The 26,491-nt window shown below is 43.4% G+C and overlaps 5 protein-coding genes across 5 annotated transcripts; 3 read left to right on the top strand and 2 right to left on the bottom strand.

Annotated features, from left to right (window-relative positions):
- Positions 1-581: 581 nt before the first annotated feature.
- On the top strand, positions 582-3,921 carry TREMEDRAFT_73151 (uncharacterized protein). Its single transcript, XM_007002981.1, has 6 exons — positions 582-734; positions 914-1,009; positions 1,268-1,761; positions 2,099-2,872; positions 3,111-3,125; positions 3,630-3,921. The coding sequence occupies exons 1-6, from the start codon at positions 587-589 to the stop codon at positions 3,729-3,731; spliced, it is 1,629 nt and encodes a 542-aa protein (XP_007003043.1). The 5' UTR covers positions 582-586; the 3' UTR covers positions 3,732-3,921.
- A 303-nt stretch (positions 3,922-4,224) lies between these two features.
- TREMEDRAFT_42510 (uncharacterized protein) lies at positions 4,225-8,242 on the bottom strand. The gene is made up of 12 exons (XM_007002457.1): positions 7,665-8,242; positions 7,295-7,354; positions 7,188-7,228; positions 6,893-7,069; positions 6,774-6,848; positions 6,493-6,611; positions 6,033-6,426; positions 5,840-5,860; positions 5,507-5,797; positions 5,110-5,310; positions 4,809-4,828; positions 4,225-4,639 (listed from the first exon to the last, which is right to left on the bottom strand). Exons 1-12 carry the CDS (start codon positions 7,808-7,810, stop codon positions 4,463-4,465), a joined length of 1,722 nt encoding a protein of 573 aa, XP_007002519.1. The 5' UTR covers positions 7,811-8,242; the 3' UTR covers positions 4,225-4,462.
- A 3,093-nt stretch (positions 8,243-11,335) lies between these two features.
- Positions 11,336-13,059, top strand: TREMEDRAFT_13278 (uncharacterized protein; the record flags this gene model as incomplete). The annotated part of the gene is made up of 5 exons (XM_007002165.1): positions 11,336-11,386; positions 11,670-11,966; positions 12,214-12,328; positions 12,455-12,513; positions 12,958-13,059. Coding segments are annotated over 5 exons (624 nt in total), but the record flags the coding sequence as incomplete, so codon positions are not given.
- A 5,323-nt stretch (positions 13,060-18,382) lies between these two features.
- On the bottom strand, positions 18,383-21,629 carry TREMEDRAFT_59901 (uncharacterized protein; the record flags this gene model as incomplete). The annotated part of the gene is made up of 5 exons (XM_007002574.1): positions 18,383-18,529; positions 18,660-18,711; positions 18,954-19,886; positions 20,090-21,065; positions 21,143-21,629. The coding sequence occupies 5 exons, from the start codon at positions 21,627-21,629 to the stop codon at positions 18,383-18,385; spliced, it is 2,595 nt and encodes an 864-aa protein (XP_007002636.1).
- Positions 21,630-21,975: 346 nt separating this feature from the next.
- TREMEDRAFT_42508 (uncharacterized protein) lies at positions 21,976-24,954 on the top strand (the record flags this gene model as incomplete). Its single annotated transcript, XM_007002456.1, has 9 exons — positions 21,976-22,404; positions 22,444-22,673; positions 22,798-22,958; positions 23,094-23,509; positions 23,664-23,691; positions 23,775-24,008; positions 24,078-24,302; positions 24,476-24,601; positions 24,677-24,954. 9 exons carry the CDS (start codon positions 21,976-21,978, stop codon positions 24,952-24,954), a joined length of 2,127 nt encoding a protein of 708 aa, XP_007002518.1.
- Positions 24,955-26,491: the final 1,537 nt, after the last annotated feature.

Raw genomic sequence — 26,491 nt, 5'->3', positions numbered from 1 at the left:
AGCAGAGAGTGATTGTAGTTGATATATCTCTTGTCGGTTTTTCACAGTCTGAGTACGACTCGATGTTCTCGATGTACGATGTATCGCCTCGATGTCTTCCCCCCCCCATTGAAGTTGACTTGTCGATGAGAGGGAAAAGGTGAAAAAGATGGCCAAGATAAGGATGACACCATATGATGTCATCTCTCTTTCATCCTTTTCTTCAAACTTTTCGATCGTAACACAAACTCCCAAACTCATCTTTCGTACACTTGTATATAGCTGTGTTAGCTGTGCATAGAATATAGAGGACAGATCTCAGTCATTACATATATAGAACATATAGATAAAACCATACATATAGACACATAGAAACTACTACTTACTCGTCCAAAATAACGAATTCCGATCTTACCCCATCCCGTATCTTCCTTCCCCCTCGGCCATCGGTAACAACCTCGGAAATCGTATAGCCTACCTGTAGACTTTAAAAGAACGATCTTCACATTGTGATCCATTATACGTTGTTCAGATAGATCGACATCGACATTATAACATAATATACTATACAGAGAAAGAAAGGTGATAATTCAAAACCACAAACATCATGTCTGAAATAATATACTTGGACGATAAACGTTATCCTGGTCCTGAAACTTTTCCAGCTCCAAGTTATGTGAAAGGTATACCTACACAAGAAGAATTAGATTCTTTACCTAGGATGTTTACTTGGGGTGAATTGAAAGATTTCATCAGTGAGCAATCTCCCCTCTATCCTTCTTAGCAATCTACGTACGATCGTGACATTTTCATCCTCTATGTCATTGTCAATGGTGTCTTGACAATCTCATACGTACCGAATCTCAAGAAGAACGAGTAGAAAATGTATTATGTGTACCGAAAGATAAATCATAGAATATGAGCTGATGGAAAGAGGATGGATCTTTAGAGTTATTAGGAAGGAATTATTCTTTACAAAAGAGATATGATAGATGGATGACTGGGATTAAAAGGGAATATGGATCTACAGGTGAGTTATCTGTCACTTTTCATATCCTACTCTTCCTCTGATTTACTCGCCCCACCTCTAACTTATCTTTCTATAATCTCTATCTTCCCGATCGACCGGGTTGACTCCTTTTTGTCACTCCCTGCTACGTCTTTGTCTCACACCACTTTCGATGTTCGTCCCCCTCGCCGACTCTGTCACTGATACTCCTTACGACATCTTTCGTCTCTGTAGGAAACTCGATCTGAACAGACGAAGAAATAAGCGATTAACCTATAGAGAAATATCTTTCCACAACTCGACTCCCCTGGTCTTCCTTCACCCAAACAACTACATCACCCTCCCAATCACCCCAACCACCAGGATCAACTCCCTCAAATCCAGATAATCTTACCGGTCGATCCGCCCCAGTCTCAGGAACTTCAACGCCCTCTGCTGGATTTGTCTCACTATCTTCTTTATCAAACAAACGAAAACGACACGAACGTTCTCTCAAACGACAATCTTCTACTCCGGTCAGTGGCGATGATCAAGCTGTTACGAATGGATTTGGTTCGAGTCAATTCCAGAATGCTTTTACTAAAATGGATGAGAAATCTACTGGATCCAGTGTAGGGTCGGGTGAAGATGACGACGACGACGACGAAGAAGAAGCAGAGTATTTACGATACGATCATGAAAAAGGATTGGACAGGACGAAATACGCTTGTTTGATCAATGATTGGCCTTACAATATACCTTATGGCGTTAGACATTATTGTGTTTGGTCAAAGGTGAGTCTGGGGGGATTCCTATCGTCTTCGTCTCGGTCTTTTGGATTACTCCTTGTTTTTTTTTTGTCTCTCAGCATCTTTCATAGGCAAACGGAAGGAACTGAGGGTTGGTTCTGATGGAACCCTCGCTGTTATGATGTGTCCATCTTCACTTCAAAGGTCATGACGATAAGTAAGGAGGGAATGACTTAAGGCGAAGTGACTGGATGGATAATGGAGGGGGTGCAGAAGAGTAGATAATGAGGGGGACGCAGAAGAATAGATAGAGTGGGTGAACAGGGATAATAATCGAGAGGCAGAAGGAAACAACTGGATTGAACCTCACTAAACAATATAGGTACCAATAGCTCATCCTGAACTAGTAAACTACGATCCCACTCTATGGGCAAGAATAGAATTTTGTGGTTTATCAGGATTCACAGGTGTTCTAGATCATCCTCCTCCTTCGGCAGGAGGAGGTACACCTACCAGTGGGATTAGTCCTACTCCTCCAGAAGGACAACCTTCACCTTCTTCTGTTGATCCGGCAATCACAGGTGATTCTCCTGTAGAAGTATCCCAGACTTCTTCATCTCCAGCCATCCCCACTACTTTCCCTTTGGGACACTCATCTGTCCAAGTAAACGATCCGAGCAAAATCAACGGCAATCCGGGTCACAATTCTGTCAACGTTGAAGACTCCATGAAAATCCACGGAAATAACGATCATACATCTGTCAACGTGAACGCCCCCATGAAAATCAACGGTAACTCAGTTCACACTTCTATCGAAATTGACAACCCTTTGCAGACCAACGGCAATTCAACTTCGTCCATCGAACACAAAACTACGAATGGGTCAAACCATACTCCTCCAGGAATAGCCAACCAATCAAGCGACCCAAACGGGGAGATACAGATACAGAAGAACGGAGGAGAAGAATTATCAGGTCTTGTGAAACTACGATTAGAATCTGAAAAAGAAGATTTAAAAGTCCCACCTTCTGTCGAACGTCTCGCAGGGCCTGAAATGAGGAAATGGGCAGGTGTGACATATGAATCCCCTGGTGGTAAAGAAGTAGGGAATATGGTCAGAGGTTTATGGGATGAAAGAGGTTGGGAATGTTTATGGGTTAGTCGATTTTTCTGTCTTCTTTCTACTCATTCCTCACCGACCATTTCTTATCACCGTTCGATGTTTCTTTTTTTGAATTCCGCACTCATCATTTCTTTCTTCTCACACTTTGAATCCAAACCTCGAAGTTTCTATCTGTCATATGCCATATGGTATCCGTCATGATCATGGGCTTCAACCGTATCATTCTCTAAGACTATATCACCATGTGTTCTCATGCTGACTTTTATCACAGTTTGTCAATCCTCCTGTAAGTCGGGATTTTATTCGTCCTATATCAGCAACTTTCAGACTACATCACACATACAAGAATCACGATCCTTTGAAAACTCACACGATAGTTGGTAAGAGTATCATTTGAAAAGTTCCGTGAATACTTGACAAAGTCAAAAGTATGAGTCAGCCTACAAGCTGGAAGCGAATGAAAGAAAGACAGAGAAAGGCAGAGATAGGAAGAGAAAGAGAGAAAGAGAGAAAGGCAGAGATAGGGAGTTGGAGAGAGAGAGTTAGAGAGAGAGGATGGGGGAGAGAAGGAAAGAGAGAAAGAAAGAGAGAAAGAAAGAGAGGAAGAAAGAGAGAAAGAAAGAGAGAAAGAAAAAGAGAAAGAAAAAGAGAATGAGAGAGAGCTAGAGAGAGAGAGAGAGAGGGTTAGAGAGAGAAAGAGTTAGAGAGAGAAAGAGTTAGAGAGAGAAAGAGTTAGAGAGAGAGGATGGGGGAGAGATCAGTTGAAAAAAGAATAATCTAACAAAAACAGCATTTACAAAGCGTACCGACATTATCACATTTTCACATTTTCGCAAGACGTAAAACCCCTGAAGAGATTGATGCAGCTGAAGAAGTTTTAGGACGGGGTTAACGATGAGTTTTCAACTTGATGATATACTCTTTGAAGGGATAAAGATGATGTTGGTATTGAACTCAAAAGTCATAAGTTTCGTATCGTAAAGCGATCATCGACGAGTATGATTCCGGTGTTCTTTATATCGTTCATTGGAATTGTTTTTTCAATAGGATTTTATGTTCATCATGTCACATCATCCCTTTGCATGACGCAAAGATGAATTCCACTACGAGTACTCATACTCTGACTCATATACTCATACTCATACTCAAACTCTACTCATATACTCGTACTCTACTCGTACTGATACTCGTAGAGTCTTTTACTCATACTCTACTCGTACTCATACTTAAACTCATATATTCATACCCTCATATATAGTACTCGTAATCTACTCATGTTCGAGTACACCCTAAGTGAGAAGATGGTGCTGGGTGCTGGCCGCTGATTGCATGGTGTGTGGTGAGTGATGCATGTCACGGACCTGAGGAATCGGATGAAAAGTAGTAAAGCGACATTCAACAAGATTTCACATCACCACTATAAAGACCTTTTCTACCATAGACAAAGACAAATTCACAATTCATCAATCCTCAGTCTACCAAGACAATTTTCCATTTATCAGATCATGTTTATTCTCCACATCACCCAACATGTTTTCCCCCCTGCCCCCCTTACCCCTGCTCCACTACAGTCATGTTCTACCTAGGAGAAGCGGATCCATCGACTGGGCTCGATCAAAGAAATCACTTTCCCACCTCCAAATCTTTACCTTTATCATCCCCTTCCACATCTTCATCAGGGTTGATAGCCCTGGTATCCCAATCTACCCTTTCTACGGGTCCGATCTCCGTGTCAGAGGATACTCCGGTAGAGAGGGCTGATCTGCCGTCGAAAGCGATGGCGATTTCCTCGAGTGTGTACTGTGCCATCAGTGAAGCTTCTTGAGACTAGAAATGTGGGATCGTGAGAGTTGTGGGCAGGAACAGTCGTGGTTATAGGCGTGAAGATGTGACGGGGTGGTGGGTTTGAATTGGAGGAAGCAGGAAAATTCAAGGGAAGGATAAAGATCGATCAGGCTTGAACACTCACACCCTTGGTTTCCACCATGACTATTTGTCAGCGTTGAACACATCATAGCCAGATCATGAGACGTTTGCGAGTGTGGGTGTTCGTGGAATCTTCGGAGACGCACGGCCAAGGACAGACAGGACACAGACGGATATGGAGGGCATGAGGGAGAGCGAGAGAGCGAGAGAGAGAGAGGAGGAGGAGAGCGAGTTGGTGTGTGAAGTAGGCCAGAAGGAGAAGAGTGAAACAGACAGGAGCTAGAAGGGAAAGATGTATGCAGGCAGAGGTTGACAAGAGGAGAAAAAGAGTGAATTTGGCTCACAGTAATAACATAAAACCCATTGAATAGCCACCAAAGGTAAATAAACAGCATAATATTTATATCCGATAGAATCGAGTGCCACCGCATCTACAAACGTCACATAGGCACCTTCGAGCTGTTGAACCGTGTTCCACACCAAAAGACCTTTAGCGCGCATAGAGTAAGTTTGGATTTCGGCAGGGTAAGAGTATATGACAGGGTCTGTGGGTGAGTAAAGAGGACAAGTAATTATATAAGACTTCATTTCAGAAATGTGACCATAGTGACTTGGATCATTATGTTGAGTACAACGTGGAGAGGAGATATATCAATAAGCAATGGCGAAGGGGTAAGATAACGAGTGAAACAGAAATAGAGTAAGTGAGAAGGGAAAAGGAAAAAGGGGGATGGGACCCACTAGAAGCGTTGAAACAACCTAAATAAATCCAAACCAAAACGACCGTAGCCACACCAACACTAGAACTACCACCATCAAGTTGATGAGCAGCCACACCACCCGCAGCGCATAATCCAATCAAAGCTAAGAACAAACAAGGCCAAATCCACAGTACTATAGTCTTCCTTCCCACTCGTTTCCCAATGAAAACAGCTGCGATTTGACAAAACCAAGTGAAAACGGATAAACCGGCATTGATACCTGTTTGAGTGGTTGGGTCTGTAATTCCGACTTGGGTGAATACTATGCTATCTGACATGTTAGACTGGTTTCAGTAAGGACAAAAAAACTTACAGTAGAAGTAGATGATTGAGGCTGATAGTCAGTACTCGTACAAAGACTACGAATCTCGACATGTGGGATTCTGGATTGATGAGAACGACGATTGATCGATACAAGGAGGAGACAAAACCAGAAACATGAAAGATGAGGCCGAAAGGTGAATAAGCCAAAAAGAATTGGAATGAAGCCCTGATGAACTACTCACACCCAGACATGACAGTCAAAAAAGTCATCAAAGCAGCTAATCCTAACCTGTACCTATTCGACCTACTCCTCAAGACCGTACTCCATTTCTCCGCTTTTGCTTCCTTCTCTTTACTCAAAGCAGTGGTAATTTCCGCAAATTCAAACCTCACCAACTCATCATCCGGGTTACCATTCCCATGCAGTTCTACCAAAAAAGCCAAAGCTTCCTCTTCGCGTCCTTTATCAATAAGGAATCTGGGAGTTTCCGGTACGAATTGTACAGCGACTAAAACGTACAAAGCCATTGGTAGTTGGATTAGATAAGGGATACGCCATGCCCATGAACCGGTCATGTATGAACAACCAAAGTTTACCCAGGAGGCGATGACAGATCCTAGGATGTAGTATGAGTTCTGAGAGGTGAGTTTGCGTTCTGTAATGGACGAGAGTCGGATAAGGGAAATAGAATTGACACATACCCATGAATGTGCAATGATAGAACGGGTTCTCGGATGAGTGATCTCTTGAACAACCACCAGAGATGTCATGAGGAATGAAGCTAGACCAAAGCCAATGATGACCCTACCGCAGATGAATACTAAGTGTCAGCGGTGCTCGACGACATGGTATTGTACGGAGCTCAAAAAAAGCTGGATCCGATACAACAACATTTCCAAAGTAAGCAAATTCATAGGCGGTGATGTAGGGGTGTAAGTATTGAGACCAGTCAAAAAGTTATCGAAATATATCCTGAACTCACTAGCATAGCCATTGACTTTCGACACCCCGGCAATGACACTGATAACGGTACCGATGACGATCGTATATCCATAAACTACTCGTCAGCTAAGCTGCAACCTGGCGCTTCAGACAGCTCACATCGAACGCCCCAACGACGACCAAATGTATCGTCAATGTAACTAATAATGGGTCCAACGACGAATCCAGAGATACATCCTGCGGCATTGAGCAATCCCAATCGAGCCCCAGTGGGGTAGTTGAGATCTTCCTGCCACGAGTCGAAAGCTTGTAAACCAGAGATGAGAGTACCGTCGTCTGTACGTGAGTCGAGTTCGCTTCGTCTCATCTGACAAAGCCATCCAGATGGATTGCCTGAGAGACCGCAGTGTTTATCGGCAGTATTGAAATGTGCGAGGAGTACAGTTCGACGTACATCCATTCAAGACCATGCCAACCATGATGATACTCAGAAAGCTATCTGTCAGCGGGGGACCGTTCAAACATATGAAATACTTTAAGGGAAGAACCAAGACAACTCACAAATTAAGCTTGAGCGCTCCCTTGTTCTGGTACCATTTGAGTTTGTCGCTCGCATTGGGGCTGAACGTCAGTTGATGGCATTCGACACAAATCTATGAGACATTTCGAACGCTGCTGTTCCTTGAATTTGGAACGACTGGAAGTTAAAAAAGCAATGAGGGTCACCAGTCTTTCTCCAACCATCGAAATCCTCTGAATGATGAAGTCACTTCATCATGCTGATACTGATGCCCCAATTGCCATAATTGATGTGAATGATGGCAAATCTCAATCTACCCCATCCGATAATTCCGACTTCACCAACAACCGACGAAGACCAGTATTACCAATCCAAATCAAATCGGACAAACTTAACAACAACACCACTCACATGTTATGCCAATCCCCCATCTTAACTCCTAAAGAATAAGCAATCAATTCTATAGAAAAAGCAACTCGCGACGCAGGCATTATCCTGATCCGCTCGCACGGTATGATCTCAGCTCGATAAAGTCTTTTTTTTTTCTCTATAGACATTTCTTCACCATTCCCCACCACATTCTTCTCTTCATACTTTGATAGAAATCAAAGTACGAAGAAAAGAAAGTAGGGTCATGGATGAAGATTATCTTTTTATTCTTCCCTATCATCCTACTCTCTTGTCTCATAAAGAGAAAGCGAGTAGAATTCAAGGTTGACTTTATCGGCACCCGCGTTGCCTCCCATAGAAAAGGTGTTGAAACCTATTCATGGTTTTCTATAAAAGAAGCTTTCACAGGTTTTTTCTGATTCGATCTTTCCATTGCTGAGACTTGATAGTTTTTGTCTGCCAAACGTCGGTGTTGGGTCATACTGACTTGGTGTGTGTGATTAAGCCTGGCTTGAGTTTGTTGATGTAGTACTTGAGATTTGTAGACAATGTCGGGTGTATTGTCTATGAACAGAAGGAGATGAAGTAGAGTACAGGAGAGAAAAAGTGGTGGGAAAAAGAAAAAGTTCAAGTCGAGTAGACGATGGGGGAAAGTGGAGCCGGTGGGATTGGGACGGAGCTCCGTCTTCCGGCGGAGACGGGGGGGTTTTACCGAGGAAAAGGAATGTGGCAGTGTGGCACTTGTCACCTTGACTCGTTCTCCACTACTGGGCCAAATAGTCGCGTATCGTTCTACTTCAAGTCAGTGGTGAATGATTAGTGAAGAACAGCTGGCAGCTATCATCAGTCGATCGTTGTGAGATGTTCAAATAAGGATATAAAGGATGGTGAAAAGACGGATATAATACTCTCCACGGCCTAACACGTGAGTTTCTTCCTCTTGCTCTCTCTCGCCTCTCGCTTCTCACTCGTCACCTCTGACCCAATTTGTGAGTAAGTCAAAAGAAGATTCTCACTCACATCAGTCCAGTAGAAAAGCACCTCGAACAAATAATCAATCGTAAAAAGACTCATGGGTTCCGAAGAGTCCTCTACCCCTCCTCCGTAGTGCGTACTGTATATGGTTCTACCAAACAGGTCCAATATCATCCATCACCCAAATTTGTGAGGTCTACCCTTTTATCACACGTGGAGAGGGTATACCCAAACTACCAAAAACCGGTTTGGGGAATAACAAGTTCGATGAGAGACCTCCGTTCTAGGAGAAATCGACATATGCATATGAGATCAAGAGTTGTAGAAAGTTGTGGAAACCTATCAAGTTGGGAGATATGAAGGAGAGGTATGGGATAGAAGGTGCATCGAGGGGTATGATCTGGGTTACTGGGAAGATGAAGGAGGAAGAGTTGGTGTGGGCCGAGGACGTAGGTAGGGTAGGATTTGAGGTTTCTAGGAGATAGGAGAATTCATCGGTGGTCAGGCACGATTATGAAACGTCGAGTAGGGAAATTCTCGGCTTCGGGCGTTTCAATGACGTCTTTTGTCCACTCTGTTCCCCATTAAGCGAAATGGAGTAGAGTACACGGTATGACATGTGACCCAATGCATCGTGGTCTGACACACGAGTTGTAGGCGTGTATGAAAAGTGATGATTGACTAGACTAAGAGTGGATCATAGTAGAGTATGCACAGTACATATGTAGGTGAGGTGAACATGAGGCGGGGAATGTGGAATGAGGAATGCGAAAAACGGTCCGCGATCCGAGCGTCGACAAGTCCACCAAATTGGGGGGGGATTTCTTCATGTCTCCTTCTCTATATCTGTCCACCAATACCAGGCAGCAGGCAGCATATATACACTCTTAACCACCCTCATACTTGGTGAGACTCATAAAACCATCTCACACATAACACATCGTTGAGACTACGATCCCATAACCCAAAGACAAAGACAATGTTTCTCTTTTCCAGACGATCATTCCTTACCCCCTTTACTCGTTTTTGAACGCCCTTCCCGCTTCAAGTCTCTCTTTCTCTTTTCCATCACTTTAACTACCTATCTATCATCTCATCCTCAAGCATATCCAATAATCTCACCGATACATAACGAGACGGGATAAACGACGTCACATCCCCCCACCAATCCATTCACGCTCAGAAGCCCCTATACGTCATCGACCAACCTCCACCCTTGACGCCCTAGACACTAGACCTTTCTAACCCCCAAGTCTCATCTCATATAATCCTTCCAAACTCCGACACTTACTCACTTACCCACACACGACACAGCAAAGAGATAGAAGGAGAAGAGAGAAGGACATTGCGTGAGAGAACATCACGCCATCGATTATACAAGTAGACAGACTCCGACTTGGTGTCAAAGGAGGGCGTCATGCCGGTTTGATGAGAGAGAGAGAAAAAATAAGTCAAGAGAGAAATATATCAAAGAGGCGGTATATTAGTCATTCTTGTTGGCTTTTTCATCATCTTGGTATGTCCATCTTCCTCTTAATTCCCATGCCATCACAATCATTGAGATTACGAATGATATCTTCGGATATGATATGATGTTACTGAGGTTAGGACTTGTTAAGATGATGATGGTTATCCTTTCCACTCCGACCATGTTCTCATCCTATTCACTTTTTCTCATCCCACGGCGCTCACACCGTTCACCTTTCCTCTCTTACCCACCAAGACTATTCCCAACTTAGCCTTCTCTCTACACTGTTTTCCTTCAAGAATGTAATCGACCCCACCTTGACCTGAACACAGACCCTCACATCGCTTCGAATAGGGACTGACACAGCAACGATCGCCACTGAGTATCACAGCTAATTTTCAGTACAGCACAACCAACATCATCAAAAGATTCCCCACCAAGGGGTGAAAACAGGTGACACTAGTGGAGTGGGAATATGGCAGCCACTGCGATCTTTCAAATCTCAAATCCACATACACACACCACCAGGGAGTTACCTCCATCCCCACCTGACAGTCCTATCAAGCAAGTACCCTTTGAAGCCGACTCAGAGCTTGGACGACCATTAGAGTCTTTATCACAAGATATAAAACCTCTATCGCCACTCTACACTTCAAACGCTTTGACACCTTTGGACAGTCCCGTCACGTCTTCGCCCGCAACGCCCTTATCTACCTCCCTCGACACAAGCTCGAGGCTGTACAACGGTAACGGTCAAAACGTGGGTCCGAAAGATCCCTTGTCTGTTGAGAAAAACCCCATCGCTTCACACTCCCAAATAAGTCTTTCATCTTCTATACACTCAAAGACCATATTGGAAGGACCATCGCTCGAACCATACCCGACCACCAAAAAGCTCAAGATAGACTCTACAATGACGAATCATCTTTCCCCACCTATCAGTCCGATCAAAGACGACCACTCTTCAAGCCCAACAAGAACAAGAGTTTCGGATACAGAAGAGCAAGCCGGCCCTTCGGTCTTGACGCCGAGTACGAGTCACAGTTCTCCTATTTCTCCTCAATCGGATGGAGCCACAGCGAGGATTTGTAAAGTGAGTTCTTGGAGTTCAGTAGGCTTCTCATCTTCCAGTGCCCATCTTTCTACTGGTAGCTAGACCATGATAGTGCAGGAAGTGTGGGTAACTGATGATCAGGTCAAAGAGAAAGTAGGACTCGCGAGACAAGGGAGAAAGATGAGAGGGGCGAGACTGGAGGACTTTCAATTGGTCCGGGTTCTGGGAAGGGGCTGTGCTGGGAGGGTAAGTCTGGCAATCTCTTGATTTTATGACCATTATAAACATCTTGGAAATAGTAGTCCTTTCCCACTTCACCAACAATTTCTACGTCACTATTTCACCTCTTGTCTCTCCCAGTTGTCTTCTATCCAATCCCTACCTTTAATCAATCCTTGTGCTTGGAACCCCCTTGATCTCTGTCATCATCAGCCCCAATTTTCCCCACACTGAAACCACCTCAATCTCCCTTGAACTCCTGACCTCCCCCCCCTCTTCAACAGCTGTAAGAACTCACTCTGACACTTAGGTACTCTTAGTCAAACACGCAAAAACATCATCGATATACGCTATGAAGGCCATCTCCAAACGCTCCGTCTTCACTCACGGAGAATTACATCACACTCTAGCAGAACTATCTATCCTCCGTCGATTCGCAGAACACGAACCTGATAATGGGTTCGTATCCAAGTTACACTTCGCTTTCACGGATAGAGAAAACTTTTATTTGGTCTTGGATTTTTACCCAGGGGGAGATTTGGCAACACAGTTGGAGATACATGGGACTTTGGGACATATGAGAACTAGGTTTTATGCTGTTGATATCGTCCAGGGATTACAGGATTTGTGAGTTGGTCAACTTTCCTCTTCCCTACTTAATTATTCTCTCTCATCTTACATCATCCTTCTCCCACCTGCTGCCCAATTGTCACCTTCCCCGCAATCTTTTCACTTCATTCTCTAATTCGCTCTCCTCGATCATGTCAAGATTATTTTGGAATGTCTCAAATCGCCAAACCACTTAGTCAGTGTTAGATACCACCAGTGTCTCCTAATGTTCCTAAAGGCCAAAGATAAAATCGTGCCAGGTGATTGATTGCAGACACCGCCACGGTATCATCATGAGAGATCTAAAACCTGAAAACGTCCTCCTAGACGCTCGAGGTCATGCAGTCTTAGCGGATTTCGGTCTCGCAAAAGAATTCGGATATAGAGGAAAACCTATGCCAGTTTCGGTAGCTCAATATCCTGGTGAAAAGGTACTTCCACCTTGGGCAGGAATGGGTTTAGGTTCTGAAAGATTGGGAAAGAAAGGTGAAAAGAAAATTGTGGTTGATAGAGCTTATTCTTTCGTCGGGACTTCTGATTATTTGGTGAGTCGCGCACGGACTTCTTTTGAATATCTATACATTGTCTCTCTTATCTTGACCTCGTTCATCTCGATCTTTCGACTGTTCATTAGCTTATATGTCTTCTTTGATATTGTCTCCTTCATCCCAATATCTGGTCATCTCACCGTTCATGAGCTTGACGTTCTCTGGTTTGATAGTGTGTCGCTTCATAGCGAAAAGAGTCATACTGGTCCTTCAGTCTAGTGATCCATGTCTGCCATCTTCCTTTCGTATTGAGCACCTCCACGATATCTTTGGGATTACTCCAATATGGTCAGAGTACAGAATTCGGGCGATAAGCATTGGACCTATGGTGAGGCTAGATTCAGTGGGAGGCCAAACACATCGGGGAAAGGGGTTAGGAGGATATCCAAGACAGATCCGAAGAGACGCTTGTGAAAGATTAGAAAGCGAGCTCACGAACAGGCACCAGAAGTAATCATTGGTAAAGGATATACATACGCAGCAGATTGGTGGCCTTTAGGATGTATGATGGTGGAATGTATGATTGGTAGGGTGGGTTTCTTTTTCTATTTGGTAGGTTTTGAAATTTCCGCTAACGATCAGGTGCCATTCAGAAAGAAAGATGAGGAACCTGTGGTATGTTCTCTTTTTTTCAGATTTTTATATCTTGCCCCAGGCTTGATCCCTGCACATATCCGTCTGTTCACTAGATCTCGTGCACTTTCTGGTCACCGGTCACAAGGGACCATCATCTCGTGCTCTTCTCGAATTCACCAATAATCCCCAAAAAGCCTGGCAGTCATTCGGCGAATGTCGTCAATGCCTGCACACGTCTTAACTCTTCCCTTCGATGATCGTACCTCGTCTTGAACCGTCCTCTCAGTCCTTGCTTACCAGACCATACCAACAGAGTGACTCGATCAATCCGTGGTACTAGTACGAGAGCGAACGATACTGACCAACAGTCTACACTTTGGGAAAGAATCCTACATGATCCTTGGTACTTGATCTTTGAAGATCCGAAATTAGGTGGTTTGAATCCTACCGAATGGGGAATGTGTGATGCCATGATTGATATAGTTGATCTGGTGAGTCATTTTACAAGCTCTTAAGTCATCATGAGTGCGACATGCCTTCCCCTCCATATGTCGGTGGATATGACCCTCACGAAGTATTCCCCCCCAAAATATGTCGGTACTACCTTCATAGTATACAGTCCAAATAGAAAAGTTGAGATCGGCGAGGGTGGACAGTCTAGATGAGGTGCTGTACAGGGCAAGTCAGTAGCTGACGCGTAGTTATTGCAGAAAGACCCGGAGAGACGATTGACGGAGCCGAACATCCAGTCTCATGATTATTTCGGAGGAATGTGAGTTCCCCTTCTTCTCTTCCAGTGTCGTCGTGTCATTGTCCAGAATGTCGACTCTCACACCCTCCCCTCAATTGCCTTCGCAGCTTTTGTGTCCCTCTGATCCCACCACCTCGACTGACTGGTGCAATATGCAGCCTATGATACAGAAGAGATCAAAGGGGATAGTGCAGTGCATCGCCGGTACCACAGTACTCCCGCTGACCCACAGTGACTGGGAAGTGGTTCGTCGCGGAGACTATACCGATCCTTACGGTCTCCAACTTCACCCAGAGCTCGAGGACAACACAAGGTACTTCCCCAAGCTCTGTCTCGAAGAGGTACCCAGTGTCAACATGGAAGGATTCGACAGTCGTTTCGTCCCTGAAGACCAACGGACCCCGCTCAATGACAATCTGGTGTATTACAAGGCCGAAGCGGAGCATCACTTGGAGCTCGCTGGGTTTGCCTGGAGTCGGGATGAATTTGAGCGAGAGCTTCAGGAAGCAGAGGAAAGGGAAGAGGAGATGAGCGAGGAAAAAGAGAATGTCGATATCGAAACCTCGGTATTTGACTCTGATCCCATTAGTCTTCACCAACCAGAGGACCTTCAAACACTTGCGATGGTCGAAGTCGAACATGCGATTGTGGAGGAAGACAACGATTTGGGTCTTGATTTGACACCTGGAGATTATTCGGATCTGCTTGAAGAAATACCAGCTCCGCCTTTGGATTCACCCCAACAACCCGCCAAAATGATCATACAACATCGACAACCAATCATTCCTTTGCCAACTATCGAAGAACCTTCTCCACCACCATCACCCTTCTCACATAAAACAGACACTTTACGTCCAGAACCTTACACACATGACCATGTAGCCCCGCCTGTTTCACCTGTAGCATCACTTCATCGACCCGGTCCAGCTTCACCAATCCGTATAACCACTCGTATCCCAGCATCACCACGAAGTCATCTCGGTCCTCTTCCTTCTGTCCTACCGTCAGCAGGATTATCAGTAAGCGACATGATCTCCATCCCTTCTTCACCCGGTTTAGTCTCACCAGGTCATATGATACTTCGTCGTCATGCAATGTTACCATCCGAAGATACTCTCAACATTCCCGGTGCAAGATTGAGCGTCGAGTTACATGGTACTTTGACAACGTTGGGTGATGAAGAGTGGGAACAATTAGATTCAGAAGGAATTGATTCAGCTCCAAATGGTCATAATATATCATCACATACTGGTACTTCCTTTTTCCGTTCGAAAGGTTTAGGAGTTTTAAGACCTAAACCATCAGCATTGAAAACTAGTAATTTAAGAAGACAAACAAAACCCAGTGATTCCACGAATTCATCATCTTCTAGAAGTCCACAAAAACAGAATCAACAGGTCTTACCTATATTTCCTCTGACAGGGGCGGGAATGTTTGGAGGGAAAATAGTAGGGATGGAAAGTACTAGAAAAGCATTGGAAAGGTTGAAATTTCCGAAGTTGAAAAGAACACCAACTGGTTCTATCTCCGCATCAGCTTCACCTTCACCGCCAAAGGTAATCAGACAGGTGTCCACTCCGGCTGAAATGGGGAGAGGGAGGGAAGTTAGCAGTCCTCAATCTGGTCAGAGAAAAGGAGTTAGACAAAAACTGGATTTAGGATCAGGTCAATCGGAGTTGGTAAGACAAGAATCTGGAGTGAGTGAGACGGAAGATGAAGATGGTGTTCTGTCGGAAGAAACAGAAATGGATGATAGAGAATATATCTCGTCCGTCTCTTCCCCGAAAGGAAGAAGGGCAGTCGAGGGAGATGAAGAAGCTAAGAGAGGGAGAGGGAAAGATAAGAAGGATGAAGAAGTTGACAGAAGAGGAGAAGAGGATGACGAAGAAGAAGAAAGAGGGACAATAAGAGGTAGAAATATGATTTCACCTCTTGGAAAAGGAAAAGTCGGAAATAGAAATAAACGACCACAACAGTTGAGAAGACATACGGAAAGTTTCATGAACCTGTTTTCTGGTGGACAGAAGAAGAAAAAGGAAGGTAGAGGGGTGGGATCCGTTTCGGCTGGAGCGTCGGTAGCTGGATCTAAAGATAGTTTGGGTGAGGGATCTAGTGACACCAGTGAAGAGAGGGGGGATCTAGATGGGATTAACAAGAATAAAATGGAGTCGAGAGATATTCTAGAACGGGATCCCACTCATTTGGAACAACCAATTGACTCTGGCTCGAATAGGAAGTTGAATCAAGACCATGTTGTCGTCGACTCCGAGTCGAAAAGAGTTGCGCAAAAACATGTAACCGACCCCGAGTCAAAACGAAATCCGGTCCCGAACCATGACGACAACTCGATTCATCAGTCCGGAATGGATGAGCAAAATGAGCTGAATAAGGAAAACAACGGAAGGATATTTGATGAGGAAAGAGATCGAACGGGGGAAGAAATTTTCGACAAAGAAGAAGGGAAACTTTCTTTGGAAGATTATGGTTCTATCATATTAGAACTTGATCGACGAATGTCGGAGAATGGGTCTTTGTGAGAGATGTTGTTGTTTTGTTGTTCGTCGATGGAGGGTTGTTAGGTTGGATACGATGGATGGTCGTTGGATGTTGGATGTTTGGACAACTTGGGAATGGTGCATGGTCGATGGACGTTTCGTCGATTTGGGAATGGTGGATGGTCAATGGACGTTTTCTCAACTGAGAATTAGTGATTGGTCAATGAACGTTTCGTCAACTTGGGAGTGGTGGATGGTCGATGGACGTTTCGTCAACTTGGGAGTGGTGGATGGTTGCGAGATGTTTCCTCAACTTGGGAGTGGTGGTTGGTTGATGGACTTTTGGTCAACTTGGGAGTAGTGGATTGTCGCGAGACATCTTCTCGACTTAGGCGTAGTGGATGAGAGACGGAAGGGGATGATGCTGTTGCTGATGTTGGGAAACTCTCTTGAGAAGTAGTAAGGACTTGGGTGTATCATTTTGAGGTACAGTCCCGAGGAGTAGTCGCAGTATGGAGATGAAAGTTGGCCGGCGTGAGTCAGGAGTAGAGCTGGGGTCTGGGTATGAAGTGGGAGACGAACAGGATAAGTCAGGGGCAATCAGGGGGAAGTATCGAGTCGTGGCTCAGGGTTGTGGGCTGAGGGTGAAGGTGGAGGAGACGAGGGTCAGCATTGGGTAAAGGGAACGTGCAGTAGTGGGATGGAGGTGAAGATGGTGAGGTACAATTGTGATAGAAAGGAAAGAGGACATTGATGGGGGTTGAAGTGGAAGATGAAGAAGGAAATGGGGAAGAAGAAGAGAGTTAGGAGAGAAAGACAACACGAAAGAAGAGTAAAGGAGATATTTTGTATAATCCAATTTGATGACCAATGACCAATGACGATCTTGTCTTCATCTTCTCCGTGCTTCTTTCATTCTGTTGAGTCACGTTATGTTGCGTGGTGAATGTTGCATGTTGCATGTTGCAGAACTGCAAGGATAGTATACCCAACATGGTATTCAATATAATCCGTCTTTCCGACCAGCGTCAGCGTCGATACGAATTACGTCCATGTTGGATGTCGGGCGGAAGTTGATTCATTGATCGTCTTTGTGGTCGAGTGACGGTTGACGGTTGTCGGGTCTCGTTCTACACTTTGGAAAATGAAAGAGAAAGAGAAAGATACAGAGTTGTATAACCTCCATGCCAATTTATAAAATCACAAACACGAGTAAGGAATACAACTCCACTACCCACAAGCTAGAGAGAGAGGAAAAGGGGAGAGGTCATGAAGTTGGTACAGAATGTCTGGAGCTCAGTAAGATTTTCGATATTGGAGCATAGAGCTTTGAAGTAAGAATGTCGATATTCATATAATGATCAGTAGATAAGTATTTAAGAGGCAAAATGAACTAAGATGATGAAATACAAAGTCAAGGGTATACAACGGTTTTTCGGAAATAAAGATAAACAAAAACGTACAACGAAAAACATTATTGATCCATTCACATTGTCCCGACCATTCTAATTTCGAGATTGTCCTACATGGACTTCATCTTATCGTTGTCTTACAATTGGGACAGTTTACAGATTCGACAAGATATGTTACACGATTGACACATTGATATTCTACTCGTAGGTCTTCACTTCCACCTTCTCTTTGAACATTCTGATTCTTTGAAATCGAGGTTGATTTCTGGATTCTAAATGACATAAGAGTTGATATTACTATTGTCTGAAGCGCCTCCTTCCAACTGGTATGAGAGGAGGCAGAATAGTTGTCGAATTCTTCCTCAAGAGTATGATGATAGGGATGGACAGGGTGGGGAAGTAGGTAGATGGGTAATTCCCAATTTGGAGGTAGATAGTTGATAAAGTGATGATTTGCTCGAATTGTTTCATAATGTCGAAATGTCGCAAAGGTCGAAAAGGTCGGAAGGTTGAGAGGTAATGTAAAAAATATGACGTCGTTCAGAAGACGATACAAAGAATATATCGAAAGCATCGATCGACATTGGCGTTGAAGATATCGAAGTCACAAAGATGGTCATTCGGTCAAACCCTCATTCTTCCGATTCGGTCAAAGAAGCTAATTCATCTACCAACTCTCTGAACGCTGGCCAACCATCATCTCCCCAAAAACCAGAACGGATTTCGTCTAGACATTTCGAATATTCATTGGAACGTTTGACGGAGGACCAACGGTCGAGCTGGGTGTTAGATTGGGTCACGGGTTCACAAGTTCACAAGTTCACTTATATTTTCATAAATTGAGAAAGGTATCTGAGTGGGGACTGGTGGAGCGGATGATAAAAAAGCTAAGAGGAAAAAAAGACTCACTATGTATTCTCTGATATCACGATGAAGGATTTCATATCGATAAGTGACCAATCTATCTTTTAGCGTTTAATCATACCCCCCGCCTTCGCCACTCCCAAGAGAACTAGGTGGGTAAGGAAAACAAATGGGAGTTTTTGATGTACTTTGTGTGCTTTAACATGATGGAATGTTCCAGGTCGAGAGTATTGGAGAATATCAAACTTCGATGAGAGAGTCACATTCATTGATCACATAAGAGATGTGAGAGAGGATCGAAAGATACACCAGAGGCAGGCAGAGGATGAAATAACTCACAACATTCCCATGGCATTATCAACATTCAAAAGTCCAACCAAATGTTCTCTGGCTAAACTTTCCAACATATCAAGTCTGTATCGATGTGCTAACATGTAAATCCTCAATGCTGATGCTGGTCCAGGTTGAGGTGTCGGATGAGGATTAGGGTCTGGATGGAGTATTGATTGTTTATTTCCTAATTCTCTTGTCGATCCATTCAAACCTCCCACACCTGCCATACCTGCCATACCGCTCATACCTCCCACACCAGCCATTCCACTCATACCTCCCAAACCTGCCATACCACTAACACCGCTTATACCACTTAAAGTACTTGACGTAGTGGTTCCCGATAATCCTTTTGTTGTCCCCACACCTAATCCCGATTTCAAAGATCTATTTGGAGAATTTAATTGTCTATTTGGACTGTGTGCACTTTGAACTTCTTTACCTCTAGTCGAAACTTTCAATTTATCATTCCCTATTCTTCTTGGTGTAGCAGAAGAAGTAGTCGAAGTAGTCGAATTCGAATTAGTTGAGATTGTTGACCCAGAAATACTTTTCACATTTGTTTCATTACTCAACCTTGATATTCTAGAATTGGTAGAATTGATAGAAGTTTTTGAAGTATGTGATAATACCGATTGAGCTCTATCACTAGAATCAGGTTTATGAACATTTGATAATGTCGTACTACTTGATGATACCGTTCTAGCATCGAAATCTTTTTCATGTTCGTTTCCTTCTTGTTCTTCTACATTTGGTTCTGGTTGAGAAGGAAGATGTTGGAATATCCATGGATTGAAAGAAGTATATGAAGATGGAGATGTAGGAGAGAGGAGGATAGATAATTGTGAAGTGTCGATATCTCGAAGTGACATGATAGTTCTTGGATCGTCAAATGGGGAAAAGAGGAGAGAGTTGGTGTAGATGAATCTATCATTAACACTTCTTCTCATTCATAATAAATCAACTTCTTCTCATTCATAATAAATCACAGTAAACAGTGGGGGAAGATAAGAAGTTGAGACATTACATAGATGGTGAGGAATAAAACGGAATATAGGATTCGATTCAAGTGGATCGAGACGAGATGAAAGATATGACATTGGATGATAAAAGGGGAAGAGGGAAAAGGGAGGATACCAACTTACCTTAACATCCAATAAACAGTCTCAAACTCTTCTTCCAACATTACCAACGTTGTGATACCTTCTGATTTCGAATCTTTGTCCTGTGCTTCAGAAAAACCTCCAGTTAGAAGATCACGGAAATATTCGCTCCTGGCTTTAAGAATGGCCGAATGTGCGTAGATTGTTCTTTTCCGAGATAACAATTTAGGTTCTTCTCGTGTTTCTGTTTCTGTTTCTTCCCCATCCCCTCCAATGACCCTAGCATTAGAAGAATCCCCTCCAATAACATCTCCAACCCGATCCAGACTATCATGTAGTCCATGTAAATGTCCTTGAACAACCCCAGAATCCCTGGATACACCTGGATTAAGGATATGTTCCGCACAAACGAATCGAACGTCACAAGGAGTAGTATCTAACAATTCTCCTAATGCCATAATCATATCGGTAGGAACTTCCACTTGAGATTTCGTAGGTGTCACCGTTGATCTTGGTGGACTTTCAATTTGAACAACTAAAACCAAAGTATCTTTCCCTTCCTCGACACTCGTGCTCGTATTAAAAGCTTGATTTTGAATATCTTTCGGAAAGACATCCGAACGTGGTGTTGAGGAATCTTGTGATCCTTTTGAATATTCTTCAGAATGAACATTAGAGATATTTCCAGAAGGTTGATTGATATTTTGCTTAAATGTATACTCTTCCAATTGACTTAATAAAGTCGATAAAGGTGGTAATACCAACTCGTATAAATCTGTTGAAACTGAAAAATCCCATTCTGTTTCTGAAGTCCATAACCATTCTCTAGGTGAATATCTTTGTCCTGTATTACGTCCAGGAGGAGAGATACCGACGAAAATCGAAACTGTGAAAATACCATCGTATTTGATTTTATCCATAGCGCAGGATTTTATATATAGAGAAAGAGTTTTACCTGGTATAGGACGAAAGGGAGTTTCGATATCTGATTGAGGGGAAGGTTGAATAAGAGTTCTAGCTGAGGATTAGTAGCCTATAAAAATTCACTATATTTGTGTACATATATGGAAAATATCACAGAGAGATATGACATACCTAAATCTAACCTATGTAAATCATCTTTCATCATAACACCAGCTTGTAATATCCTAGGTATTTCATCACTTTCTTCTTCCCTATCTTCATTTGCTCCTTCAATAACATCATCTTCTAAATACCTTCTTAATTCTTCCACTCCTCTAATCTCCCATTCATGTTTCCCTATCACACTGGCAAGATGTAATCCGTCGTCAAAAGGGTTTATATCACTTCCTGTACCAGTAGTATGAACAGTAGTACTATTGGATGTTAAACCGGTTCCTGTTCCAGATGTACCAGATCTTGTACCTCTTCCTACCATGAAACCAGAACCAGGTACGTATTCACCGGAAAGAGTGACTTCTCGTCTTCTTGAAGAAGGTGTGGGTGTTCTGGAATTGAGGAAGCGTGTGGCGTGAGAGTGAGATTGAGTGATGAGTGATGGTTGAGATATGGAAGTGGATAGTGTTGATGTGGACCTTCTTGATGTTTGAGGGGAAGACATGATGAGGGTGTTGAGAATAGTGATGTACTGTAGTTGTTTGATGATGTGTAGAAAGATAAGAGTAAGAGGGAAGTGGTTCGTGTGTTTATGTTGTGTTTCCCTCCTCCACTCAACATGCGTCATTGACCGCATACATGTCATAGCAAACAACAACATTCATATGACTCGGTATAATCTTGAGTAGATATGCATACTGTACCTGCAAGCCAGAGGTCAGACAATATATCCACAATGATGCTAAACAAACGTACAGTCACCGTTGTATATGTATGGTGTTCGTTATCATAAGCTTGTTGCTCATCATCACGACCCGCAACTTTCTGATAATTTCTCTCACTTTCGCATCATGTCCCACATCACTCATAAATGTCCCAAATGCCATCTACCCAAGACTTTAACATTTCATCTCTACTCTCATCCCCTCTCCCGTCCTCAAGTGATACCCAAGTGTGCTTCCCCTTTACGATACTCCCTTCCAAGTAAATCCCACCTCCTTCTTAGATCTCTAAAATACCGATTTTTGTCAACCCCCTCTCGGTCATACACCTCTGTTTCTCAGCCCATCAAGGATATCCAAGTCACAGCAAGTATCAAAGATCAAAAACTGACCGAGACGCCCCCGTACCCTCTTCACCCACCACGTCCTCCACCAGGAACAGAAAGACTTTTGAAAATTTATAAATCCTCTCTCCCTTCCCCATCTCTACCTCGATGTCATTTATTCCATTATCTCTTTCCTCCTACACCCTCTCTATCGTCCCAAGACACACCGCAGGTTGTGATAGATGGACAATCCATCGTAGATGATAAAGAGAAGAAAAGTGTGGAAGAACGACCGGCTTTTATAGATGGTCTAACAGGTCGTCGTGTCACCAAGAAACAAGTTCAAAAACAAGCACTTCAACTCGCCAATGGTCTCAGACAGTTGGGTGTGAGGAAAGGAGAGATAGCAGCTGTTTATGGGACGAATTCTTTGGAATGGGTGAATGCGACTTTGGGTTGTTTAGCTGCTGGGGTCATTGTTAGTCCTATCAGTCATGCTTTGTGAGTTTCTTCTTGTCTTTCAATCCGTAGTTCTCTCATACTCAAACAGTCTGGTTCTGGCAATGTAACAATATAGTGTGATACTCTGCTACTCTGATACCGGGAGGATATGCTAACTTTTCAGTACGGCCCATGAACTGGCTCATCAACTTACAGATTCACTAGCTTCTTTGATCTTTATTCAACCTTCTCTCCTTCCCACTTTATATGAAGCTCTTCCTTTACTAGCTAATCCCATCCCGACAGATCGAATAATCCTTTTGGCCCCTCTTCCCACAACCTCTTGTGTATCATCACCACTCGAAAGAACATCCAATCCTCCTTACTCCTCTCCTTCCCCTTCATCCCCCTCCTCAACGACTTCCCCAATCGGAGAGTCTTCCATCGAGAATCTATCCACCACCCTTGATAACAGTACAGATGCCATGACACACTTGACTGACCCCTCCACTCCACCGACATATAAATACATAAGCCAACTCTGGTCCACCCCTTTGGAAATCTCCCCTCTTTCCCCAACGGAAGAACTCTCCACCGCTTTCCTATGTTATTCATCCGGTACCACCGGTCATCCCAAAGGTGTGGAAACAAGTCATCATAACCTTACTTCTCAATTACAAGCTTTACAAGTGGCATATGAACCTCTTGATCCTTCACACGACGTGATATTGGGGTTTTTACCATTGGCACATATTTATGGATTGACGTGTTTGTTGTTACACCCTTTATCCATTGGAGTGCCTGTGGTGTTACTACCCAAATATGATGAGAGGGTTTTGTTGAGGAGCATCAAAGAATTTAGTTGTACTTGGTGTTTGGTAGTACCACCTGTACTTGTCTCTTTATTGAATTCTCCACATATTCCCGCTATCTCTTCTGCAGATTCAACGAACTCTCAAATCGATCCTCCCAACCAAGTTATTTCTTCCGATTCATCCAACGATATCTCTTCTCATGTAGACATCACCAACAGTGCCGACAACCCTACAGGCGTCATTGATCTCTCCACACCTATTGCGTTCGATACTATCGAACCACCTTCCTCGAACAGGGGAGTAGATCAAGTTGTTCCTGTGAACGATACGAATATTTCACCGAGAGATCCTTCTCATCCTCTGTACCCACTCCGAGGTGTACTGTCAGGAGCGGCACCACTTTCTGCCGAATTGGCTAAAAAGTTCCACGCTAAATTCGGAATCACCGTCACTCAAGGATACGGTCTTACTGAAACATCTCCAGTAACACACGTCATGACCGCAGAGGAAGGACGAGAAAAATTAGGAAAGATAGGTAAGTTGTTACCTACTTACGAAGCTAGAGTGGTGGCTACGGGAGGTGAACCGACATTGAAAACTCATCAGAATGGGAATTCTTGGATATCTTCAACAGGGACGAATCCCGCAGTTGTGACTCATGAAGGTTTAGACGTTTTACAAGGAGACGAAGGTGAACTTTGGTTAAGAGGTCCTTCTGTTATGCGTGGATATTGGAAGGATGATAAGGCTACCAGAGGGACTTTCGGAATTGGAGGTTGGTACAAAACTGGGGATGTTGTGAAAATGGATAAAGAAGGATATTTCGAAGTTGTTGATCGGGTAAAAGAGTTGATAAAATATAAAGGGCTTCAAGGTGGGTGATATCTCTCTCTCGTTGATCGTCCCCTTTCCTTTTCACTAGAAGCACTCCAAATGTCTCCTTCCCATTGAAGCACTCCGGATCTCTACTTCTGCTTAATGCATTCCGCATTCCTTGAAACACTCAAGTTTCTCGATAAAATCAGATCATTCGCTGAATGATTTTAGTCCCCCCAGCTCAATTAGAATCCCTCCTTCTACTCCATCCAGATATCATAGACGTCGGTATCATCCCCATTTATTCCCCAACACGCGCATCAGAAATACCCAGAGCGTACGTAGTCCCTAAACCTGGTGTACTCCCTCTGAGGGATCAATCAATATTGAATAAATCTTTAGGAGATCATATGACCTTGATACATAACCCAGCTATGGAAGCTAAGATCGTAGCGGAAGTTAAGAAATGGTCAGAAGGTATACAATCTTGGATAAAAAGTTATGTTTCACCATCTAGGTATTTAAGAGGTGGAGTTGGGGTGGTGGAGAAGATACCGAGGACGGCAAGTGGGAAGATATTAAGAAAAGAATTGAGGAAATGGGCTGAAGAAGAAGAAAAAGAAAGAGATAAATGGGATAAAGGTGAATATGGTAGAAGGAAATTTGAGAAAAGGAAATGGAAAGGTAAGAGAAGTAATTATAGTTTGTGAGGTAACAATATAAGTATCTATTTGTCACTACTCTTACTACGAGCTTTATCATCTTATAAGATATATCTGAATGTACCTTGCAGTAGCACAACATATAGTCATGGTCCATATCCCCGACTCTGAGTATATGATAACTTTTCACAGTCGTGCGCTGAAGTATGGTCCGTGTGTGGAGGAAGAAAGGTCGACCGTGGGAAAGTGCAACAACTCCGCCACCTCGCCGTCAAGTCAAGTTGGACAATGTACTATACATCTATCTCCCTTCTATTCACCTAAGCTACTTGTAACCATCATCTCTTCCCCTCGGCATTCAGTAACTCACAGTACCTATAGTACTCACTGTGAACAATACGTGACATTGCTTGAGAACAACCAGTATCACCAATATCACACAATCCACACCTCTAGTACAACATCAACAATGTCCGTCAACCTATCAGACGATACTTGTCCTCTTTGTCTTTCCCCTTCTTCTCTTCCACCTTCGACGCGCAATGTGGAAGCAAAAGGATCGGAACATATCGCTCACTCAACGATTCTAAATGGAGATACAGGCAGAAAAGGAGGAAGAGAAAATGGAAGAGAAGTAAATATATCAAGAGAAGAAGAAGATTTGGTGATTTGGATAGGTTGTTCAAGATGTTCAGATTGGTTTCATTCGTCTTGTGTATTCAAATCTGCTTCTTTCACTCTACCTACTGCGCTGAAGGATGAGAATTTATTTTCTACTAGGGATAGGGATTGGACTGAGAGATTGGATAAATGGTAAAATTCATATTCACATCTTCTTTCTTTTCCTTTCATTTCAGTCCCCACAACTTGGTCTCCCACCTCTATCCCGACTGACACTCCATAATATGAACTCCCAACACACCTCCCTTATTTCATCTACGTTAAAGGTGAACCAGCACAGTTCACACCCTCTCTCAGGTCACCTATCAGGCTTTTTTGACATATCGGATAAATACTGATTATGTAGGTATTGTCCAAATTGTGTACAATCATCTTCACGTCCTCCTCAACCTACCTTAAAACCTATTCGTACATCTCCCAAATCGACTTCTCGTCGGAAATCAACTCGATTATCACATGATAATTCAAGACCTGTTAAGAAAATGAAAACCATTTCGAGCTCACTCTCCCCTCCACCTACGGATCTCGTTATGGATTCAACTTCGAAAAGTCCTCCCGTCGATCACAATACGACAGGTTCCACCACGTCAGATTCCACTTTGACAGTACCCAGCACGATGGAAGTCACTAAGATGGATAGGACCACGACCAGTTCTAGTCTCACAGATCTCACAACGGTTAGAGATGGGGAGGATGTAGCACAGGTTTTGTTGAGTCTTCATGGAGAACCTCAGGCAATGAGTGTTGGGAAAATGGATTTGTTTGTGGAGGGAAGGAAGGATGGTGTTTGGAAAGATACCAGAGTGATGGAAGGCGAAGACAATCGGAGGGAAGGTGAGTTGAAAAGGAGGAATATAACGTCAGTTGAGAAAGATATAATTCGGAGGGATAATAAAACAGAAAT

Source organism: Tremella mesenterica (assembly GCF_000271645.1).
Source record: "Tremella mesenterica DSM 1558 unplaced genomic scaffold TREMEscaffold_2, whole genome shotgun sequence".
NCBI lineage: Eukaryota > Fungi > Basidiomycota > Tremellomycetes > Tremellales > Tremellaceae > Tremella > Tremella mesenterica.
This window is presented reverse-complemented; position numbering and strand designations above follow the sequence as displayed.

What these genes read in the sequence shown, in the direction of transcription:
- TREMEDRAFT_73151 (XM_007002981.1), top strand. Translation starts at nt 587, where the DNA reads ATGTCTGAAATAATATACTTGGACGATAAACGTTATCCTGGTCCTGAA. An exon ending in AAGGGAATATGGATCTACAG is followed by an intron (nt 1,010 to 1,267) that starts GTGAGTTATCTG and finishes ATTAACCTATAG; the next exon opens with AGAAATATCTTTCCACAACT. An exon ending in ATTATTGTGTTTGGTCAAAG is followed by an intron (nt 1,762 to 2,098) that starts GTGAGTCTGGGG and finishes TAAACAATATAG; the next exon opens with GTACCAATAGCTCATCCTGA.
- TREMEDRAFT_42510 (XM_007002457.1), bottom strand. Translation starts at nt 7,810, where the DNA reads ATGTCTATAGAGAAAAAAAAAAGACTTTATCGAGCTGAGATCATACCG. An exon ending in CTCAATCATCTACTTCTACT is followed by an intron (nt 5,798 to 5,839) that starts GTAAGTTTTTTT and finishes CTAACATGTCAG; the next exon opens with ATAGCATAGTATTCACCCAA. An exon ending in TCATGGTGGAAACCAAGGGT is followed by an intron (nt 4,640 to 4,808) that starts GTGAGTGTTCAA and finishes CTGATGGCACAG; the next exon opens with TACACACTCGAGGAAATCGC.